Here is a 20809-nt window from a genome sequence, read left to right on the forward strand (position 1 = left end):
AGATGTACTGTGACCTAGGAAGACAGGCGATTTACTCACCCGTTTGGGATAGAGTGGAAGAAGATCACTCCAACAGATCGCCTTCGGCCGGCTCAAGAGTCCAATCTACCTCAGAGTGACCATCAGACTTCCTTATCCTCGAGGCGATCTGTTTCGTGACCTTTTGCCCAATTAGAACGCTCACAGCTGCTCCTATAAATTCCCGTCTCGCCCCTTTGTCTCTTAGAGTCCTGTGTCAGAGATGGCCCAAATCTACGGCACAAAAAAAATTACGAGAGACTAAATGAAAAGGCAGATGATAATTCTAACCATAGAGAGGATAATTGGGTCTTTACAAATAAAAGCAGATGAAGGAGCGAGTATGAAAATACTAATAATTTTATAAAAGATACAGTGTCCGGCGTGATGCGGTGGAAATCTTTGATATTCAGCTTATTAAAACAACTTGTCTGTTTCCACAATATTTTATTTTTGCCGACCATGGTTTCGGCAGCTTGTGCCATTGTCAAGGTACGCCTTGGGTGACAGCCTTTTTATAGGTTTTTCGGGAGGGGGAGGAAGGGAGGGAAAAACCTATATAAAGGCTGTCACCCAACGCTAAGTACCTTGACAATGGCACAAGCTGCCGAAACCATGGTCGGCAAAAATAAAATAGTATGGAAATAGACAAGTTGTTTTAATAAGCTGATTAATAATTTTAGAAAATATTTAATAAAAAATGCAATTTAAATAAGAAAATTATTCGGTCAAAACATTAATTGATCGGAAAATTGCGGGTGGAGCTTTGTCAAACCTATCTAAGGATAAAACACTTATAGGATAAATAAAAATTTTCCCAGTGAGTTGAATGAAACAATCTCAGTCTACCAATCTTAGGATGCATAGCGTAACAGTGAGATGATGAAATTTTTCTTTTCGTTGGAAATACTTAACAGCGATTCGGTTATTCATTACACAGTTTGTATGCGTATATTGCTGATAAACCTTTGTCTGGCACTGTAATTGTCGTAATGAAGCAAGTAGCAGTGGTACTTTGCCACACAAATATCCGTTTCAGAGCGACTTGATTTCGTTGATTTCCACTCTTATGCCTGCCAATAAAAAGTAATTTATTTTTATTATCATATAGATAAAAATAATTAGCGAAATAGCGAAAATATATGGCATGGATATGCAAGCAAAATTGCGTATGAGATTGACAGTTGAGGTTTATAGCCTCAAATACAATTCACTTATTACAGTGCTTTGTAAAATACTAATTTTCTTTGACTCTTTCTAACCCCGAGCTGCTTCTGGAAACTGAAAAAATTTTTACTCAATCATAGTTATTGTTGCAGCTACATATCTCGCCTTTAAACTTTACAGCACAAAATACCACGTTTTTCAATTTTTAAATTTTCCGAAAATTTTTCCTGAATAGAGCTGAAAATGTTTACATTTTTGATTTTACTTAGAAGCACCATTGGTCTATAATGGGTTAAACTTAATTCGATATTTGAGCTACTACAGCCATGGGTATATGATTGAATGAGACAGTTGCTGCACATTCCTAGAAATTCACGCCAATTGTCGGCACCGGCAATTATTTATTCACGTCAGGTCCTATATTTCACTGCTGTCACTCAGAAGCCTTTCACTTTCAAGGCACGCTCATTGTGGCTTTACCGCATTTCCTTCATTTATGCTTCATTTAAGCTACATATCCGCCATTCAGATCACCTCATGTTAATACCCTTTCACCAAAAGGGTCACTGTCATCAAGAGCTCATGAAGAGTCACTGTCATTAAGAGCTTTGCGAATGCTTGTGAATATCATCCCTTAAATTTTGACTGCCAATTGTGCTTGATACTCAAATCGTCACTGCTCAAGAGTATCCATTTCTTTTTCTCAGAACAATTTAATTCCAGCATCAAATTTACTAATGTAAAATTCAATTTATATTTTTAAGGGATAAATTTAGCTTCACTCAATTCTAATGGTAAAAAAGGAGAGCAAAAATCCAATAAAAAATGACAAAGTCCTGAAAAAAAATATTCCATGTCTCAGAAAATTTATTAAACTTTAATAGGAATAGTCGAGCGGAAGTTATGATTAAGCTGAAATCTATATTTGCTCATTACAACGAAAGTTTCCCTGCTAATGTTCCTTTGCACATTTTTCCGTCGAATAAATTTCTTATTTCTTATATTAATTTCTTAACTCATAACACAACTGGAATAAACGTTATTTCCCCCATTCAGGCCTTTTTTTATTTAAATTTAGAACTATGTTATAACCACAGTGCATAAAATTTTGTGATTAAAATTACTTACAATATAAAAATTGAGAGTTTTTTCAGACATAATCTCGTAGAATGCCAGGATTTTAATAGATTGAAAGTTGAAAAAAAATTCAAAAACACTTAAGTATTTCTTCAAAATGGCTTTCAATGCATTTTGCATAATCTTCAGACCCGAAGATAATACAAAATATATTTAAACCGGTCATGAGTTAAAAGTATAGTATTTTTGGAAAATTGAGAGTTACATTTTACTCATAACTTGGAAATATACCTATGAAAAATTTTAAGTATTTGTTAGCTTAAGTTTTCATCAGAAAATATACTTAGTGTATGTGATTTAGAGATGAATATTATTTCATGCAACCGAACTAATATTTGGAAATATGAACTCGGTTCCATGGATAAAAATCCTACAACGTAGCATAAGGAAAGCATCTGGCTCCCTAAACAATGAATATGTGAAGTTCACACGCCAGTGGCTGAATCTGGGCGGCATTCGACTCTCATAGATAATAAATTTATTTCGTTCATTGAGAGGCGTCTTGATTGTCTTGACCATTAATTGGGTGTCCAGAAAAATAATCGTTTTCTACGCGGAGCTAATTGAGTCGATATATTCCAAAGATATCTTCCACCTAACGAGGACTTCTCGTCCAACCACGTTCATTCATGTCTTCTCTTGTGGCCATAAAACCCCGATCCCCTCGCCTTTCATCGCCCGCAGGAGTTGGAATGAGTGAGTGAGTGGGAAAGTGAGCGATGGATAGGCCGACGCCGTCTGCTCATCGAGGCTGAGATGCGCACCGCCCTCTAATGCGGTGAGCCGCAAATCACTCCCAAGAAATAGAGGGGGTGTGCCTGCGTGGAGGACCCGTACCTACTTCTCCCGAGAGGGTGCGGGTATATAGCTCTCCGTCCTGACTATGTGTGTGATTGACTGGTTGTGCGCCATCGCCGTCGCTTCGACCGAGCAATTTTCTATTTTCCGGGCCACTGGGGCGGCAAACCGCCGCCTCCCTCTCCTCTCTCTCTATCTCTTTTCTCTTCTCTCTTCCCTTCTTGCCACCCCTTGTCTATAGCGACCACCGATTCTGCCGCTGGTGGTGGTATTCGTCGCTGCGGGCGGATCCTCCATCTCATTCCCACCCCCACTGAATCCCCTTTTCTCACCAAGGAGGATCCGCACCCACAGCTGGCCCCTAAGAGACCGCACCCACACACCCTGCCCGTTTCCCGCTCCCCCTGTGGCCGTCGGGACGAATCTAATTCTCTCCGTCTACCGGTTTTTTCCGCGGTCGAACCCGGTTCCTTTGAGGGGCCGCCCTCAGCTTAGCATCGGTGGGACTAAGTTCCATGCAAAACCGTTATTTAATCAAACTATCACTCCTCCCCCGTTTGGATGATTTTTATGCAGCGACAGTCGCGCTACAGCAATCAGGTTTATCCCCGATCCTCTTTGTCTTTCCTTCCCAGAACTCTTGCCTCAGAGCCCTTTTACCCTAAGTGCGTCTGTTATTTAAACCATGCCTTTTAATTATTCCCATCAGTTTATGCTGTTGTGCCTGCATTTCACCTTTTATATATCTCCATTCATTACCATGGCCAAAATACTTTCCTCCCCAGATTAAAATTGCCTGGATAAATAAGTTGTATAATCAATTCAATATATTTTTTCAAGCATCAAATACAGAAAAGACTTCCTCGTAATACATGATCAGTTTTTTCCATCAGTGCATTAATGGAATTAATGTATTTGGGTTGTGGTTTCTCTTTTCGTGTGAGAATTTGATAAGCACTGTTGGCGAGCAATTGCACCGCCATAATTCTCATATTATATCTCATCACGAAAAATACATGATTTGGAATACGAAAGTAATGGAGTAACACACCAGTCACGTGTCAGAAAAAAACAAATAGTTCTACAAATTACTACTTTTGGTATAAATTATCTTAACATTTTATGTTTACTTGGATTTACATTATTCGCATACCTGAAGCCAAAACGTCGGCAGTCCTCGATGCTATCCAGTTACATAAGCGTTGATGTATAAGCTGAGGGATAATATTTATGTATGCACTGATGTATTTATGGGAGAGTTTGGATTGATATGTCCTATCTCTTGCCGCGCAAAATAAGTTAGGGTGATTGGATTTTTATAAGAGTACAATTTATTTTTTTTTCATTAAGCCATCTGCGTAAATATTTACTCTGTAAATGGGCTCATAATATCCAAAAACTTTATAAATTAATGTGAAACTCTATATTACAATGCTAAATTTCCAATGGTAGGTGAAATTGCAAAAATTTATATACTGCATTGAGGTAAAATACTTAACATATCACAAAAATTAGGTAATCGTAATAAACACGAATACGAGTACATGCAAGAGTGATCTCGAAGTAGCTGGGAGAAAGTTTTCTAACCATTCTAACGAAGATTGCTTGCGACTGGTCCATTACTGAAAAAGAGCATGAAAAAGGTTATAGTCAAGTTATATATGGCCAAAAGGCTGGTACTAAAAATAAAGTAGACAGGTAGTCCGTCAAGTTTATGGAAAACGAAAGGGAGCGAAGAAAGGGAAAATTCTATCGAGCGCCTTCGTAAGTTGGAGTAAAATTGGATTCGAAAGGTCTAAAGGTCACAGAACACGCTTTAGACGAGATTGCCCGTTGAAATGGCCTACGAAGATTCTTTACGCAAAAAAAAGTTTGTAAACTTTTGCTCCGTTATCCACGATATTTTCCCTTCGCCTGCTGAGCTTTTATCCATCTATATTTATAATGACAGTCTTTTGCTTGTTTATGCATGCTTAAGGTGTGATTTCCAGATTAATGTGATAAATTAAATATGGTAAGGCTTCGGAATCGTAAAAGTGACGTCGTTTAGTACAATATTTACCAGTGTTAGTAAAAGTTTGTATAATGCTATTAATTGTCAAAGAACTTGAGAAAAGAAACGGTATGTGATGTGCTGGAAGATTGCATTTTAGATATATATAACTATTATTTTGTTTTGAAAAAGTGGTGCGCTTTGCAACAAACTAGTCTACCTGACCGTTAAGTTTAACTTCTTCCAAAATTTGTTGATGGTCGTCAAAAATTTAACCAAGTAATATAAGTTTATAAAAAATAAATAAAAATAGTTATAAAAATTTTATCATTTCATTTTTTTAAATTTTAAGGTATATGCAATTTAAAGTAAATTATCATTCGGAAATAATGTTGATTCAACACACGATGGGGCTCGCTTTATTGTCGGTCCTCCAGAAAGGATAAATATCGCAAATCTAGAATCTTTTGTATTTTGAATTTCATTTGCAATGGTGATTAGCCCAGAATAAGCCGTTATTACTGGTTGTAAACAGAAAATGAAGAATGCATATGAGGAACCATAATATGAGTCAGATATGATCAAATCTTCTATATTATTTCTACTGTATAGATACCTTTTTCTCTTATACTCATATATAAACTTATACGCAATCAAACTCTACAAACGAGGTACCAAAATGCACAGAATTTATCACAGAACATGCGACGGCATATCTTACTTCCTAAATATTGCTATTGTTTTCTAAAATTGGTTTTTAAATGATAAAAAAACGGTAAATATTCCTGACGTTAACGACGCACAAACTGATACATTTATTTGCAACAATATCTCGCATTCTTTAAATGACTTTTATCAAAATGCGGCTGATTCCACATTCAAGTCTCCTGTTGCTACGTAAGTATGAGTCACCATGTGCGTCTAACAGAGGATACTGTAATTACTTCCAATGTTGTGTTTAAAGAGGTCCTCTGACCTCAATTTGTACATGAACATACCAATTAAATTTTTACTTAAGACCCTGCCTTTTTTTCTATATTTTAAAATTAGAAACGCGCCTACCCCTATGCGGACCTGCATTCAAAAGAGGGGGGAAGCCCGCTGGGAGCGGGCGCAGCACGCTCGTTATCTTTAAAAATATTTCCAAATTCACTATTTCTGCAAACAAAATCCGTTGATGGGCCTCGAAGCTTTAATCGAGCAAATCCGTCCTTTATCCGCAGGGTCCATCAGTAACATCGACGGGGGTGCGGCGTCCGACTACAGCTGCAGCAACCGCTCCACGACGGTGCGCAAGGTGATCTCGGGCGTGGTGGGTGCCGCATCCAGCGTCACCTCCATCCAAGTTGCCAACCTGCTCAGACTCTTCAAAATCCCACAGGTGGGTTTCGCCTCTCTTTCTCTTCCTATTCCTTTTCTCCAACATCAACTGACTACGTCCCGCACTTATCGATCAAAAGTTACGCCCGGGAATGGAAAGCTCCAAGGCAAGGCCTCAGCCGGAAAATATATATTTGGAGATAAAGACTCCCTTTGGAATGGTGATGCACTTCAAAGGGGGTCAATTTGGGAGAATGGGGTACCTCTATGACTCATACGAAGAAATATCAAGAGGATAATTCAATATTATCGCAATGCCTTGGCGGCGCACAGTGGGCTGAATTCGAAAAAAGGTTAACCAAGTAATGAAATGACATTTTTCAAGAAAGAAAGCTGAAAATTCACGATATTATTAAAATTTTGTTGGCAATAAATGTAACAAATTTCAATTTCCATGTAATTTTTTTTCCTTGTCAGGAAACAGTCCTGTAGATATTACAAATTTTTCATTCATTCCACGGCATATTTCCATTTTCTTGGAAAATTATACAGATTCTGCTGACGCTTTTGGATAATTTTGAAGGATAAAAATACTATCCTTTAGAATATGTTATTTATTTATATTTTAAGCCATTTTCAAATATTCTGAACCTATTTTCGGTTTATTTACGTTAAAAATCGGCGGGCGCTAATTTTACGGAAATAGGAGTAAGTTAAAACGACAACATACGAGTAACCTATGTTTTTAAGCAAGAACCGTATTTTTGCATAAAATAAAAGTAGCAATTAAAAACAGGTTCTTTATGAAATTCTTAATAAGGGTTTCAAGTGTTTTTCAGACGTGTCTGAAGAAAAATAAAAAAATGAACCTTTTACGCCTATTTTTTAGGGAGTGGTCAAGTGTCGGCCACTCGCATCGGGCATTGGAAACCCTTGACTCACTTCACTTTTTTATGTGTTAACGAAGTTATTTCCAACAAATGCTCAATTTTGATCCTTTTAATTATCCATTAATACTTATAAGTTGTGTAGCGTTGTAATATTTTGGGTATTGTGTCGAAACCATGGTAAATTATACGGTATCCCGAGAAACACATCACATTCACACCCTCTACTCCAATGGAAACTTTGTTTTTCAACAAAGAACTTTTATGGAGCATAAAAAATAGCTGAATGAGCTCTATAAGTATGCCATCATATTCACATTGATACCGGTGTCTTTTGTTCTAGGTCGTTTAACAGGGTCATTCTTAATCCTTTTGGGTAGACTCCACATAATATTTGAGAGTGATGGATGGCAATTTCCATTAGAACATTTTTTTCTTTCAAGTATTCCATCTGATAGTCCATATGTCATTCTTCACATGAAAAAACGTCTTTTGCAATTGAAAAACTAATGCTTCATTCGAAATTTTTGCATGAAATGTGTAATGGAGAAGTTCTCGAAACTGAAACATCAGCTACTCCTCCAATAATACTCTCAGATACCAAATCATAATATTTATAGTCCATTTTTAGTGAGCATTAATAGTTAAATAAATGAAATAATTGTAGCATTCTTATTTGATGGTTTTGATTTCATGCAATGTGTATAAACCTATGACTACCATAATTCTGCGGATCGTCATCTCATTTAAACCTGCGATCCCTTCGTGATCGGAATTCTTGGTGTATATTCTCTGCTGTATTCATTCTATATATATATTGAATGTTTTTTTTACACCTCGATTTCTGAATTTGTATTAAAAGAATTAAAACTGAGCGTTCAATATCTTCATGTTTCTAGTTACAACTATATCAAAGCATTTCTTTCACCCATATTTCGCCCAAGTTTCCTCATTTTTTGATGGTTTTATTGGTATTTTATGAGCTAATAGATATCCCTTGTCCCCAGTTTTTGAGTATTTTTCAATGATAATCGTTGAGTGTGATGTTTTGAGGGAAAATTAATGGTTGCTCATATTAATCCAGAAATGGACCTGGCATCTAATGGGATTTTTGCCTACATAATGGCTCTTGTTGGGGATGTTAATATAGTTGAATACCTTTCGTGGAGTTAGTATTTATAGTTATAATAGGAAATCTTTAGTCAAATTAGTTAGGGATACAATTTGGAATGAGATATGCATTACTTTTACAGTTAAATACTATACAAGTACGCTCAGAATACATTTATTTTGGTGAAATTATATTTTGTCATCCCTTATAACTAAACCATGATCACCTTTAATAATACTTCTCCCAGACTTTTTTATGAAATGGTTTTGCTAAAGCGATTCAAACATCCGTAAAAGTTCAAAACATCGATAAGAAAACAAGAAAAAGTCTTCAAAAAAGGCTATTCGGGCTTCCAGTCGGGTGGTCTCCCTCCATTCTGCCGACGTTTCGGAACACGAGTCGGGTTCCATCCTCAGGGCTAAGAAAAAGTCTTGTTTTGCAGTCTTTCCTTGCTTTTCATTTCATCGTTTATCAACTCATAGTAATAACTTTTTTTTTGTTACGACTTATTATACATGCAACCTTGGAGAACGGTGAATAGAAGTATAGTGAAGTATAATAGTGAATATTACTCCTAAAATTCGAATTAATTACTTTCATGATTGACAAGATGACGGTCGCATCAAGTATCAATCTTTTCATATCTTTTGTGCTTAAATTAATAATAGCATCATTCCTTTATTGGCCTGGCCACTTGAAAAATCCTACAATTGGTGCACTTGGAATGAAATCTCTACGGCAGTATTTGTGCCATACACCTTTTGCTACACTGAATTGTTATTATGAAATCAACCTTTCTCATCGCACTCATTTGTTTACTGCGGCAAAGCAATGGTATTAGCTTTAAAGCGGAAGTTTGGAGAAAGTTCATGTGAAGCCTTCCTTCAAAATTTGCATTTATCGGTATTTCTAGAGATGATCTTTGACTCTTTAAACCATAACTTGTTTTATAATTATGACCGTTATTTCATGCAATCATTCAAAGTAATGCTTTTATAAATGAATATCTTCCGTTTCTCGCATGTTAAGTGAAATTCAAATCTGACATTCATAGCTTGATGAAACTTTCAAAACAAAACTAACATACTGTTGGAAATACAAACATACAAACTGTTGGAATCTAGTTCATCGTCTTATTGCAATAATCTTAAGAGAAACTATTTCAACCGTCGTTGTAAAAATATGTATATTGTGTGTTTGTGTGAAAACTAAATTAAAATATTTAAATTATTGAAAGGTCAGAATCAATGTAATAGCGCGCTTGCATTATGCAAAATATTAATATATTTTTATTCTCTGCTATTTCAATACTTTTCTCACTAATAAGCCTAGATTTAATGAAAATGGCGGGCAGGCTGTATTTCTTAGTGGCCTTGAAGTAGCACGCACGCGCTTCACTCCTCATTTCTCGCAATATTAGTTTCCTCGTAGCATGCCCCGCAGAATATTCCCTTACACGTCTGATCGCAACCCTGCCGTGGGCTTAGGTGATGCCTTCTCGCGCCATCAGTAACATATAAACCCAGTGATCAGGGGTCTCCTCCTGGGACACAGCCTTGCCGCGACGAGAGGATTTGGTATCACAAACCCAATTACCCTTGGAACTTGCCTCATTGGCCCTATAGTAATTTCTCTTGGTAGGGTTTCCTTGCGAGATTGGTCAAAGGGAAACAGCCGCAGACAAATTAGACCACCTTGCAGTGTCACGTGAAAATAACCTTTGTAATGGACTTGGGAAACTCCCGGGACAAAATGGGATTACACCTTGTGATGCTGATACCTGAATCCTGTGGGATCTTAGTCCGTATAGCTGGAAAGTTCCAGGTGACGGGGTTAGCACCGTTGTGGTTGCAATTATGATGCAGAAAAATACCGTAATTAGGCTAATTTAGATGCTGGTGAAAGTCAAAAAAGTTTGGAAAAATCAATGTAAGTAATAATGGCAATTTTCTTATTGAAATAATAGCTTCATAATTGGTACTTTAAATGTGTATTCTAAATATTTTGGTACAATGGACATTTTTTCGAGAAAATTTTAAGAAATAATAAAATTTTCCCTAATGACTTTGACAAACCCTTTGATAACATATGTTGCCCTTTGTCAGTCAAATGGAAATAAATCAAAAGCGAATAGTTTATTTTTATGATAAAATTGATCAACTTTCTCTTTTTTTGGTTTTGAGATTTTTCAATGAAATGAGGGCGAGCAAAATAATATAATGGTGTCTTCTAGCCACGGATAGCATTTAACTATTTAGGAGAAGACCCAATTATGCTGGTGTTCGAAATTTATACACAATTGCATTTTGTTCATTAATAAATGGCTAGTGGGAAATTGATGATCGATATTCTGTAATTAGCATCCATATGAATTGTGGAAACAAAATTATAATGAAATTATTTTACTAGCTATTTTTACGACCTGGATACCATTTAAAAAAAAACGTTCTCTGTATTCAAAACCAAGTGCAATTTATGCACACTCGAGACTAACTCCACGTTTTGCATGAGTGTAGGAAGCAGTTTCATGGAAGCAGTATCCTTTGTGCTGCCATTTGAAAGGAATCCCGCTGAAGCATTCAAGGAATGCGAAAGTTATGGTTTCTGAAATACTGATTTCATTATCTTTTCTCAGAGACATGGATATTCAGTTCCGTGCTTGTGCAACTTGTTGAATATTGTGCAGTTATTTGTGACGAAACGATGAATAAAATTCAAACAGCCTATGGAATTTGCAAGTTTTCTTTTGTTTGGAATGTTTAATCCAGCTATGAATTTCAGATACTCTATTTAGCTAAAATGTAAGGAACCGAATAAATAACATTAATGTATGCATAAACTTGAATGATTTTATAAAATAAAGCCCATAGCTAAAACGTAAATTATAATTTAAAGAGCCAAACATCATGATTAGAAAAGGAAACGGAAATAAATCAAAAGTGAATGGCTTATTTTCATGATAATTTTTTTTTACTTTTTGGTTTTGAGATTTTGCAATGAAATGTAGGCTAGCAAAATCTTATTATAGGATCTTTTAGCCACGGATATAATGTAAATATTCAGGATAATACCCAATTATAAAGATGTTTGAACTATACACACAATACATACAATATTTAAGGATAGGTTAATATGTTAAGTTAAGATGATGTCAGTCTCAGTGGCGATGAGGTGAAACCCGTCGTACCGAAAGTCTCAGGTTCGAGTCTCGACTGGATGGACGGCCCAAATCAAATTTTTAAGAATCAAAAATTATTCAATTTAATCAAATTATTATTATTAATCAAAAATATTTGTTTAAGTAAGTGAATCGTTAACCGTCAGATCATCCGATATAACGGCCGGTGTACATGCTGTTTTCTGGGATTAAATAAATCATTTCCTATTTCCTCATCAATTTATCCATTAATTTCCCATTTTCCAGATGTTACGGAGAATTATTTTTCTCATTAACTTTTCTTAAACCCAAGAGATGTGCAGCATTATAAGCAAGAAAAACCTCCCTTTTGATGCGTCGAGGCGTGATTAAATATCCGGTGACGCGGGCGGTAAGCGGACGCTTGAAGAGCCATTACGCAAGGCCACGGGAGAATTGCATCTCTGATAATGAAAGCGCTCGTATATTGGAAGAGCGGGAGAGAGCATCAAATGGAAGCAACCCACGGCGTCCTGGCGTTGGGGAAGTAAAAGAAAAAAATACGGTAAGGAGAGCTTGCCACCATCTTTCTCTCTCTCTTTTCTTATATTTTTTTATGCTTTCTCGAAGAGCGCTCCCTACCGGTTTCCTGGGGAATCATTTCACGCCCCGATGATCAAATACGTGGTAGTAGAACTGCAAGGAGAAGGGTTCAGTGGTGTAGCGTGCAATAGGGATAACTGGAGCTCCGTGTGAGGGAAAATAAGGGTGCTATGATGTGTACGGGTGAAGGAACAGCTGCTGGAAATAGTTGTGGGGAGAAACGTGCTCACCTATGCAATTTGGCATCATAAACCGCCGCTCATGCCTCAACGGCCATCGAGGTTATTCCCTGGCCCAGAGAAACTAGGGAGTATGTAATATCTGAGTCAACCTTCGCCTATACACTGGCATCTAAAGGACTTGCCACCTATATTTTTCAGCCTATATTCATGAGTTCTCCGCAAAATCTGATTATAAATACCCACGGTTTTTTAGGAATTGATTCGATTATATAGTAATAAAGATTTCCTAACCATAATGAAAAGAAACAACAATTTGTTGAGTCTATATTGTTTGTGTTTCACCCTCATAATTAATTTATATCCATGAATCTAATCATTTAATTCTCATCTAGAAGGCCGGAAGGCAGGTCTAAGATTTCACATGCATACCTACTCCATTTTTCTACTAATGACCTATAGTAGAGATCTTATGTAGTATTTTACCATGTTGATCGACGGAAAATATAAAAAAAAGCTTCAAAAGGATCCTTAGTTTGCGTAAAGGGCTTATGATTTAGGAAATATGGTCAAAGCGGTACATTTTACACCAAGGCTAAAAATATGCAGGTGTCTAACTATGTATTTGCTAGAGACCGCTTTTCATAGCTTTAATTTAGCTACCTAATAAAAATAAAATTATTATCTAGTAACATAAATATCATCATCATTTCAAGTCACCACATGAATTCAAAAGTTTTTGAATACCCAATTGTTAAATAGTGCGTTTTACCTTGCCCAAATATGTCACCATGTTTTATGAAATCGTATGAGTGACGATGTGCAGCAAAATTTTCGTGCCTACTATTTAAGCTCCTATATTTAATGGAGTCAATTTATCTGTAAAATATAAGAGAGATTCGCCATTGAAGTTTGCATTTCAGCATGTGGTTGAAAAGCTGGGAACACTGGAAAAACTACTCCTCCATTGCCTTCAACTGCGAATGTGAGGTAATATGATTATGCCACTGATTGAGATAGTTATACAGCGGAAGCGATTCCATTAGTTGCTGAAACATTAACTTGATGCAATTTCTACAAGAAATCCCATCTGCACTATGCTTTTAGTTACGCGCAAAGATATCCCTAGGTATTCGAAAAATTAATGCTTTCGACCCTCCCGATCTCACAGTTGCTTTCCCCTCTATAACAGGTGGGGTATCAGTGAATGTTAGGAATGTTCAGTTTCTCACATTAGTTTCAGTTGGCATCAGAATTATTTTTATGGAGCTGAATAAGAGTAGGATAAAAAATGTTATTTGGATAAGTATGAACATATGGTTAAATGAGTGGAATAATAGTCCGGGGAGGGAGACAGAGCAGTGTTGAGAGTAGGGATTCTTGGGTGCACTGTTAAAGGGGAGCAGATACCGCAAGTTGCTGAAATGAAGTCGTGAATGTGCGAAATCGAATTGACATCTAAATGCCCGTTCATGCATAGTTAGTAACTTTGAAAACAGTCTGCAAGTAGCTACCTGCTAACTATTGCTATGAATTCCACGCAATCCTCAAATGCTGTGATGACGTACAATTAGCTTAATTTTCCGCCCAAGTTCTTCCGCTATATTTAAGCGTTTTGGAGAGTAAAAAATTGAGTAACGGCTTTATAATTATTCAAATGCTTTCACCCCCTTTGGCAGTCGTGAATTAATTCCATAATTTGCCTAGCATCTCCTTCATGCTCTGGTTATCAATCCGCAGGATTCATTTTTTTAAATAATTTTACGATTTTGGAAGTCAATTATCTGCGGATATAAAATTTTAATAAAAAATAAATTGCATTTCCGATACCTTCGAAGTGACCTAGATTCGATTTTTTTTAGCTCGAAGCCGAACGCCCACAGGAGAGTAAAACGTTTTACAAGCCACATCTCTGCATGGTGCGTATTAACTTTTCAATCTCGTATTTTTGAGCAAACCAAGGAGATAATTTTAAGGTCTACTTCTTGTAAATGGAACTCCATACCAACTGCAAATCCACGGATGATATTTTTTCTTACTTTCTTTGGATACACTTTCATCGATTTCTACATATTATTTTATATATAATATGTATTTTCTTTATCCTCTCACATATATATCCATATGTGAGAGGATAAAGAAAATCACGAAAATGATGCGTATTAGTCGCATTATATCATTGAAAAATTGTGGCCAGCCGTAGTCCCGTACTTTCAGCTTATTTCAACTTGAGGGTTGGCTTGAATGGCTGAAGGTAGAGTTCGCGTTATATCAAGTCAAGGGTGTACCAATTTCTCACAGTCAAGGCCTATTCCTTTGCTTTAGCTCCTTCAAACTGCGAGGATGCTTGTCGGATATATATTGAGACTTCTCCTTGGATGAAGTAGGCAAGCGCCCTATTTATCTGACAGGCTACAACGCTCCCGCGCTGGTCATGGGAAGTTATTAACTTTTTTTCGCTTTTTTTTTTGAAAGAATGGGGGCTGTCGTCTCAGGTTTTCGGGTTCTGCTGCGTCTTTGACATTTTTGGGTCGAGGTTTCACCTCCGCACGGTGAGCTGAAAACAAAGAAAAATATCCTTACATAAGAATGGCGTTTTTAGTAATAAAGTTGAAATTTTGCGTGGATTTTCAACATTTATTAGCGCATGTGATGAATCATGCAATATTCATAGGTTATTTCTTCTAGCAAAACACGCAGTCAACAAATCAAAAATTAATTTGCGCGACGCTGCAGGTGGTATCGTCAGGAGAATGTGTAGGTATCTTGGCAAGGACGCAGGATATTGGTCAGTGACCCTCAAGAGAAATACACAAGAAGAAGCAAACACAATTTCTCACATAAACACAAAGGCAATTATCAAAATGATAATGCCACACGCAAAGTGACAAAGGTTGACCCAAAAATGTAAGAGGCAACAAAACTCGAAAATCTTCGAAGGTATCGAAAATGTTTCCCATTGTAAATAGGGAAGAAATAAATAAATCTCTTGAAATATCATATGCCATACGTGGGTGAATGGTAACCTACATGACCAATAGAGAGCTTTTACAACAATCAAAATGCTATTATTGTCAGTTCAAGTCTTAGGGGAAGGCTTTGCACATTCAATTAGAATTTCCTGACATATTGCGAAGATACACGCGCAGTGAAAGCCTATGATTGAAAAATTTGTTGTCTGTCTTCCCTCATGCACCATCCGGGATCCTATCGATTATGTCTGGGGAATCTCTTCTCGAGATGTCGAAACATCGATCCATTCCTACGCACAAATTTTGAAACTCAGATGACCCCTGGCCCAAAGCGCCCTTCTCTAAAAAGGGAGTAGTCTGCGATCATTCTTATTTTTCCTACAGCATAGCTATGGCCCCTTCACTCTCTTCACGAAAAAAGCAATTTCTATCTTGCTCTTTCAATAGATTTCCTTTCACCGGAGGGCTATTTTCCTTTTCTATCACCGAACTGGATATGAATGAATAAATATTTAATGATGTTCTACAGATGCATACATGTCGGCTATGTAAATTTTGGCAGAAATACTAGGATTTTAATCCGTTGGTTAATAAAGATCCTCAGCTTTCCCCTACAAAAGAGCACCATAAATATAGTCCAAACTTATCACCATAGATTTGAAAATGTATGCATTAATATCCGAAAATATAAAGTAAACTTGATATTTTTCAGTCAGGGACTAATTATAGTCGATGTGTCGTACTCTAATACCGAATGTGTTTTTCATTTAATTTTTTACATAGTGTTATATGAATTACGATTACCCGAGATAGTAAAATTAAGTAGCTAAAGTACTATAACTTCTGCAGCCTGGCGTCTCCAGAATTTAATATTTGATGCTCTTGTTGCGTGTATTAAATTCTTAAGTATCTTTTTAGAGAAAATAAAGCTATTTGGATTGTGCAACATAGTCTTTCGCTTCTATAGCGTTGAGGGGTTATTCCCTCTCCCGTTCCTTCCGCACCTTTCGTCTCCCAGAGGCGTCGTCGGGCTCCTATCGCGGCGGCGCCTCTTTCCTTTCCCCTTCTCTTCTCCCCCTCCCCGGGTGATCGGGCGTATAAGCCACAGGCTTGGTTTCCGGCTCCGGTGCGTTGTATCCTCGAAGGGCTCCCCTGAGCCCTCATACGTTGGGCAACATAGTACTGCTACAACCATCCATCTTTTTCTCCATTCCTTATTATGAAGCGATGACCGTTTCAAGGAATACATCCAATGTATAGTCGTTGAAAGCAGTTATTAGCCGCTTTCTTTCTTTTGAAATATTAAAAATTGTGCTTTTTCTATGTATTAGTAACGAGAAATTTATGGATGAAATATTTATGTAAAAACTATGAACAAACTCTTCACCTCAAAAGAAAATGTGTAGTTCGAGAAAAGTTGCTTACTCTACAATTTTCCATTTTTATTTTAACTTTAAACAAATAAATAACCGAATTATGCCGTTATTTGGAGATAATGATTTATCTTTGGCTTATTAATGTGATGCAAATGGTTGATAAATGAAAAAAATCTAGAACAAATGCTTCCTTTCCTATTTATCCTTTTGTAAAAGCACTCTGGAATCTAGTAGCGCTCCAAAGCCAGCGCTTAGGGAAAAAATTATCATGGTGGCCTAGAATGAATTCTTTCCGACAAGGTTTTTACCACTTTGAGAGGTTGTATCCCTTCCGCTAGACAGATTTGATTTACCAAAAACTTTACATAATTATGACTTACGCTTTCATCTTGAAATTTTCAGAGCTTTTACAGATGGGACATAGGCATGACTGTAGATCATGCATAGAGTAGAACCATAATTTAAATTTTACCCAAGAAGTTAGATTTTTTTATATTTCAGAGTAATAACTGACAATTTCTATCTGACATATTCTAAGCATTGTAAAATGATGTGATATTATGAATGAAATATTCTTGGTGACTTAATTTTCAGCATATTCACATCATTGTCAAGTGTGGGTACGTGAATAAGCGATGTCTCCGAGACTCTTCGTGTAAATTTTGTTTATTTAAAATAGAATCTGCTTAGGATTTCTTATTTTTTCGTGATATCTTTTAATATCATTCGTGATGAATCAAAGCACAAAGTACCATCTGAAAAGTTTTATCATATCGTATTTTTAGCATCTAATGTGACTGGAAATTGAAATGAACCACAATAATGAACATGAGTAATACATCCACGTCATTGGATTTTCAAGGATACTCACGAGATTAGATTCATGCTAGCATACACAAACCTTTTGCAAGTGTCAAGTGAAATGGTCATATCCTGATTCCCCTCCGAAAAATGAGCTTAGGTTAACGGCCGAAGTTATCAGCTAAGTTACAATTGAAATTCATTTATTTATGCATAGTAAATAATTTCGGGAAAAATATAGTTCGTTGGAGGATATGAACAAAAACGCCAACTTCATGTTCCCTAGTTTTTATCCGAGAACGATACAAATGTTGTAAGACTACAAGTTACAAACAAAAACCTAAAAATAACAATCTTTTGCCAATTTTTGTATCGCTGCGTTGCAAAAGTTTATTAGAAAACCATAGCTTTGAATTCAATGCATCAAATTCCAGAAAAGAGGTAGAAATCAAAACCTCTCCAAATTCTTTCCAGTAATCAAAACAACAATTTGACGGGACTAGTACAAGCCCTAGCTCTACCAGTATTTTTGCAGATCGGACTCCCTTCCATGGAAAAAGCTCCACCTTTTCCCATATTCTTCCCCTACAAGCTGTCATACAGCGTCTAATTATGTCTGCAAAGTTATTTCCTTTGCCAATCTACGATGGCACGAGAGCGTCTAAGACTTCCCTTCAAATATCAAGGGTGAGTATTAAAGTGTTTTCTATGTGAAGGAAAATGACGATGCAGGAAATTCTATGGAAATAGTTTAACTTCGATCCCAGCAGTATGCTCCAAGTAATTATCGTATAATCAATCAAAAAGACTTGTCTATCCGTTATGAGCACCATGTTTGAATGTTAGCATGTGCGCCGACGTTACTCGGAAGCAATTTTTGTTTTCAAAATGCAATGGCTTTGCGGCATTTTTTTGTAAATCGCAACATGCGTAATTAGATCGTTCCTTGCGTGTTCATATGAATAAAATTCCTTGCGCTGGTTTACACTGAAATTGCTACGGGTTTTAATATTTTTTTCATCCGCCTCTCTCCAACTTGAGCAATATTTCTCTACCAGAAGCTTCAAGTTTCGTATCAGTTCCTCGTTTATTTTCCTCAAATAATATTGTTATTTTCATCATAACGGGTAGCAACTTTTCTTTATTTAGGATAGCAAATACGGTATTCCACCATTGTGCATAGGAACCCAAAGTAAACATTTATGTGTGTTCAACATAATAACAGGAAGCTACAATATTTTCACCTTTGCGGCACTTTTATAAATTATTTAATTTATTTTGGGTTGGAGAGACAAAGAAATGGAAATGGAGGTCCTTAGCTCACGCCATGGGTTGGGAAACCATCCGCCAGGAAACATTTATGCCTATGTTGGGAGGTTGAGATAAAGAGATGCTTCATGCCAGGTACAGAACAGGGTGGAAAAAATATCATGCATTCCTCTCCACCGATGGTTCAGTAGGGGGTTGGTGCAGTATGAAGGTAGTTGGCTAAGCTTTCAGAAGATATGCGGGAAATAAGAATGAAACCAATTAGCATACTGTGGGACTGCAAAGGAAGGGAATTTATGGCTTCTATGAGCATGCTTGAGGCATCATAAGAGAATCTGCGCTGGGTAAGGGTTTTGCATCATAAATCAGTATTATGATACTTGCTGGAAAATCTGAGGAAGATCTTTGCGTGAAGAATGGCCACGACACATAGAGAGGTGGGAATATGGTTGCAGGAAAGGAAGATGCAAGTCTTGTTACTTTAGAAGAGGAAAAAAATAATCCCAAAAATTTATTTTTTTAAAGAAATGAGCTGATCTGTTGTGCAATGAAGTTATAAGAAATAAAAACTATTACATTTTAGCCTCAGGCTGGAACAACTACTTAACCTATTTTAAAAGCTACTACGGTATGCAAGTATTGGAATCAAGAGTACCTAAGTCTTCTGAACTCCAGAAAACACAAATATACTAATACGAGTATGTGATTTTTTTTATTTCAAACTTCAGTAATCTTTGCTGGGGATAGAGGTGAGATTGTGATCATTGCCAGCCATTGCCATATTTGGAACTAGGTAGGTATACCAATTACTTCAACAGTTGGTATCTCCCCTGATATTTAGGGAAGACTTAGCGTAAAAAGGTTGTCTATCTTAATGTTTTGGGACCATGCATGGAGTTTTCTTCATAGGTTTACCATAACACGACATGGCCACATTTCATTTCATAGCTTGATCTCCAGCGATATAGCCTCAGTGAATTGAACATTTAAAAATCAATTGTTACATTAACAATAAGATTTTAATTTCTGTAGTTTTTGAAGTCTGCTGTACATTCTACCATTTTCGTTTGCATTGAGTAGACTGTTGGAGTAAAGAAAGCTGATGAATAATTTCTTGGGAAAGAAAAACTAATTTAGAAAAGTGAGGGAGCTAGGAAAGATATTGCTAATCAATCAGGTAAGACAGTCAAAACCCTTACCCACCCCTTACCATTTAGTAGATCAAAGACCTTGACCTTTAACAGGAGCTATTGGAGCAATAGCAATAGTAACAGGATTAGTTAAATGATTTCATATATATAGACCCAATTAATATTAATTGGAACTACATTAGTAATTTTAACTATATATCAATGATGACGTGATATTTCACGAGAAGGAACAATACAAGGATTTACATACCCATCCAGTAGTAATTGGATTACGATGAGGAATAATTTTATTTATTACGTCAGAAGTATTATTCTTTTTTTCATTTTTTTGAGCATATTTTCACAGAAGATTATCTCCAGCGGTAGAATTAGGAAGAATTTGGCCCTCAAAAGGAATTTCACCTTTTGATCCTATATCAATTCCAATACTAAATACATCAATTCTGTTAGCATCAGGGGTTACTTGAGCTCATCATGGATTGATAGAAAATAACCACTCGCAAGCAATACAAGGACTATTCTTCACTGTACTTTTAGGAATTTATTTCACAATTTTACAAGCTTATGAATATATTGAAGCACCATTTACAATTGCGGACTCAGTTTATGGGTCTACATTTTTTCGAAACGAATAGCAGCATTAGCATAAAAGTGACGAGAGAATTGAAATCATTTTTGGGATCAAAATACCCACGAGGAAAATGACAACGAGGTATTCGTCTGTTAGGAACAAATAGTTTACCATTCCTCTGAAGATTTTATATTCAAGACCTCGGTGGCGGCGGGGTATAGTCCTCGCCTGCCAAACAAGGGTTCGCGGGTTCGAGTCCCGCCTGGGTAACTCTGGTTTATTCAGGGAATGGTTAATCGTGCACGTGTAATTGCTGAAAT

General features: G+C 36.6%; 1 protein-coding gene across 2 annotated transcripts in view; it reads left to right on the plus strand.

The window, feature by feature from the left end:
• LOC124158643 (metabotropic glutamate receptor 2-like) overlaps positions 1-20809 on the plus strand; it is a 406333-nt gene that overhangs the window by 329527 nt on the left and 55997 nt on the right. For both annotated transcript variants that reach the window (XM_046533846.1, XM_046533847.1), the window contains exon 2: positions 6337-6494. In XM_046533846.1, coding sequence (XP_046389802.1) covers positions 6337-6494 — 158 coding nt within the window. The remainder of the gene's footprint in view (positions 1-6336; positions 6495-20809) is intronic.

Source organism: Ischnura elegans, chromosome 5, assembly GCF_921293095.1.
Source record: "Ischnura elegans chromosome 5, ioIscEleg1.1, whole genome shotgun sequence".
NCBI lineage: Eukaryota > Metazoa > Arthropoda > Insecta > Odonata > Coenagrionidae > Ischnura > Ischnura elegans.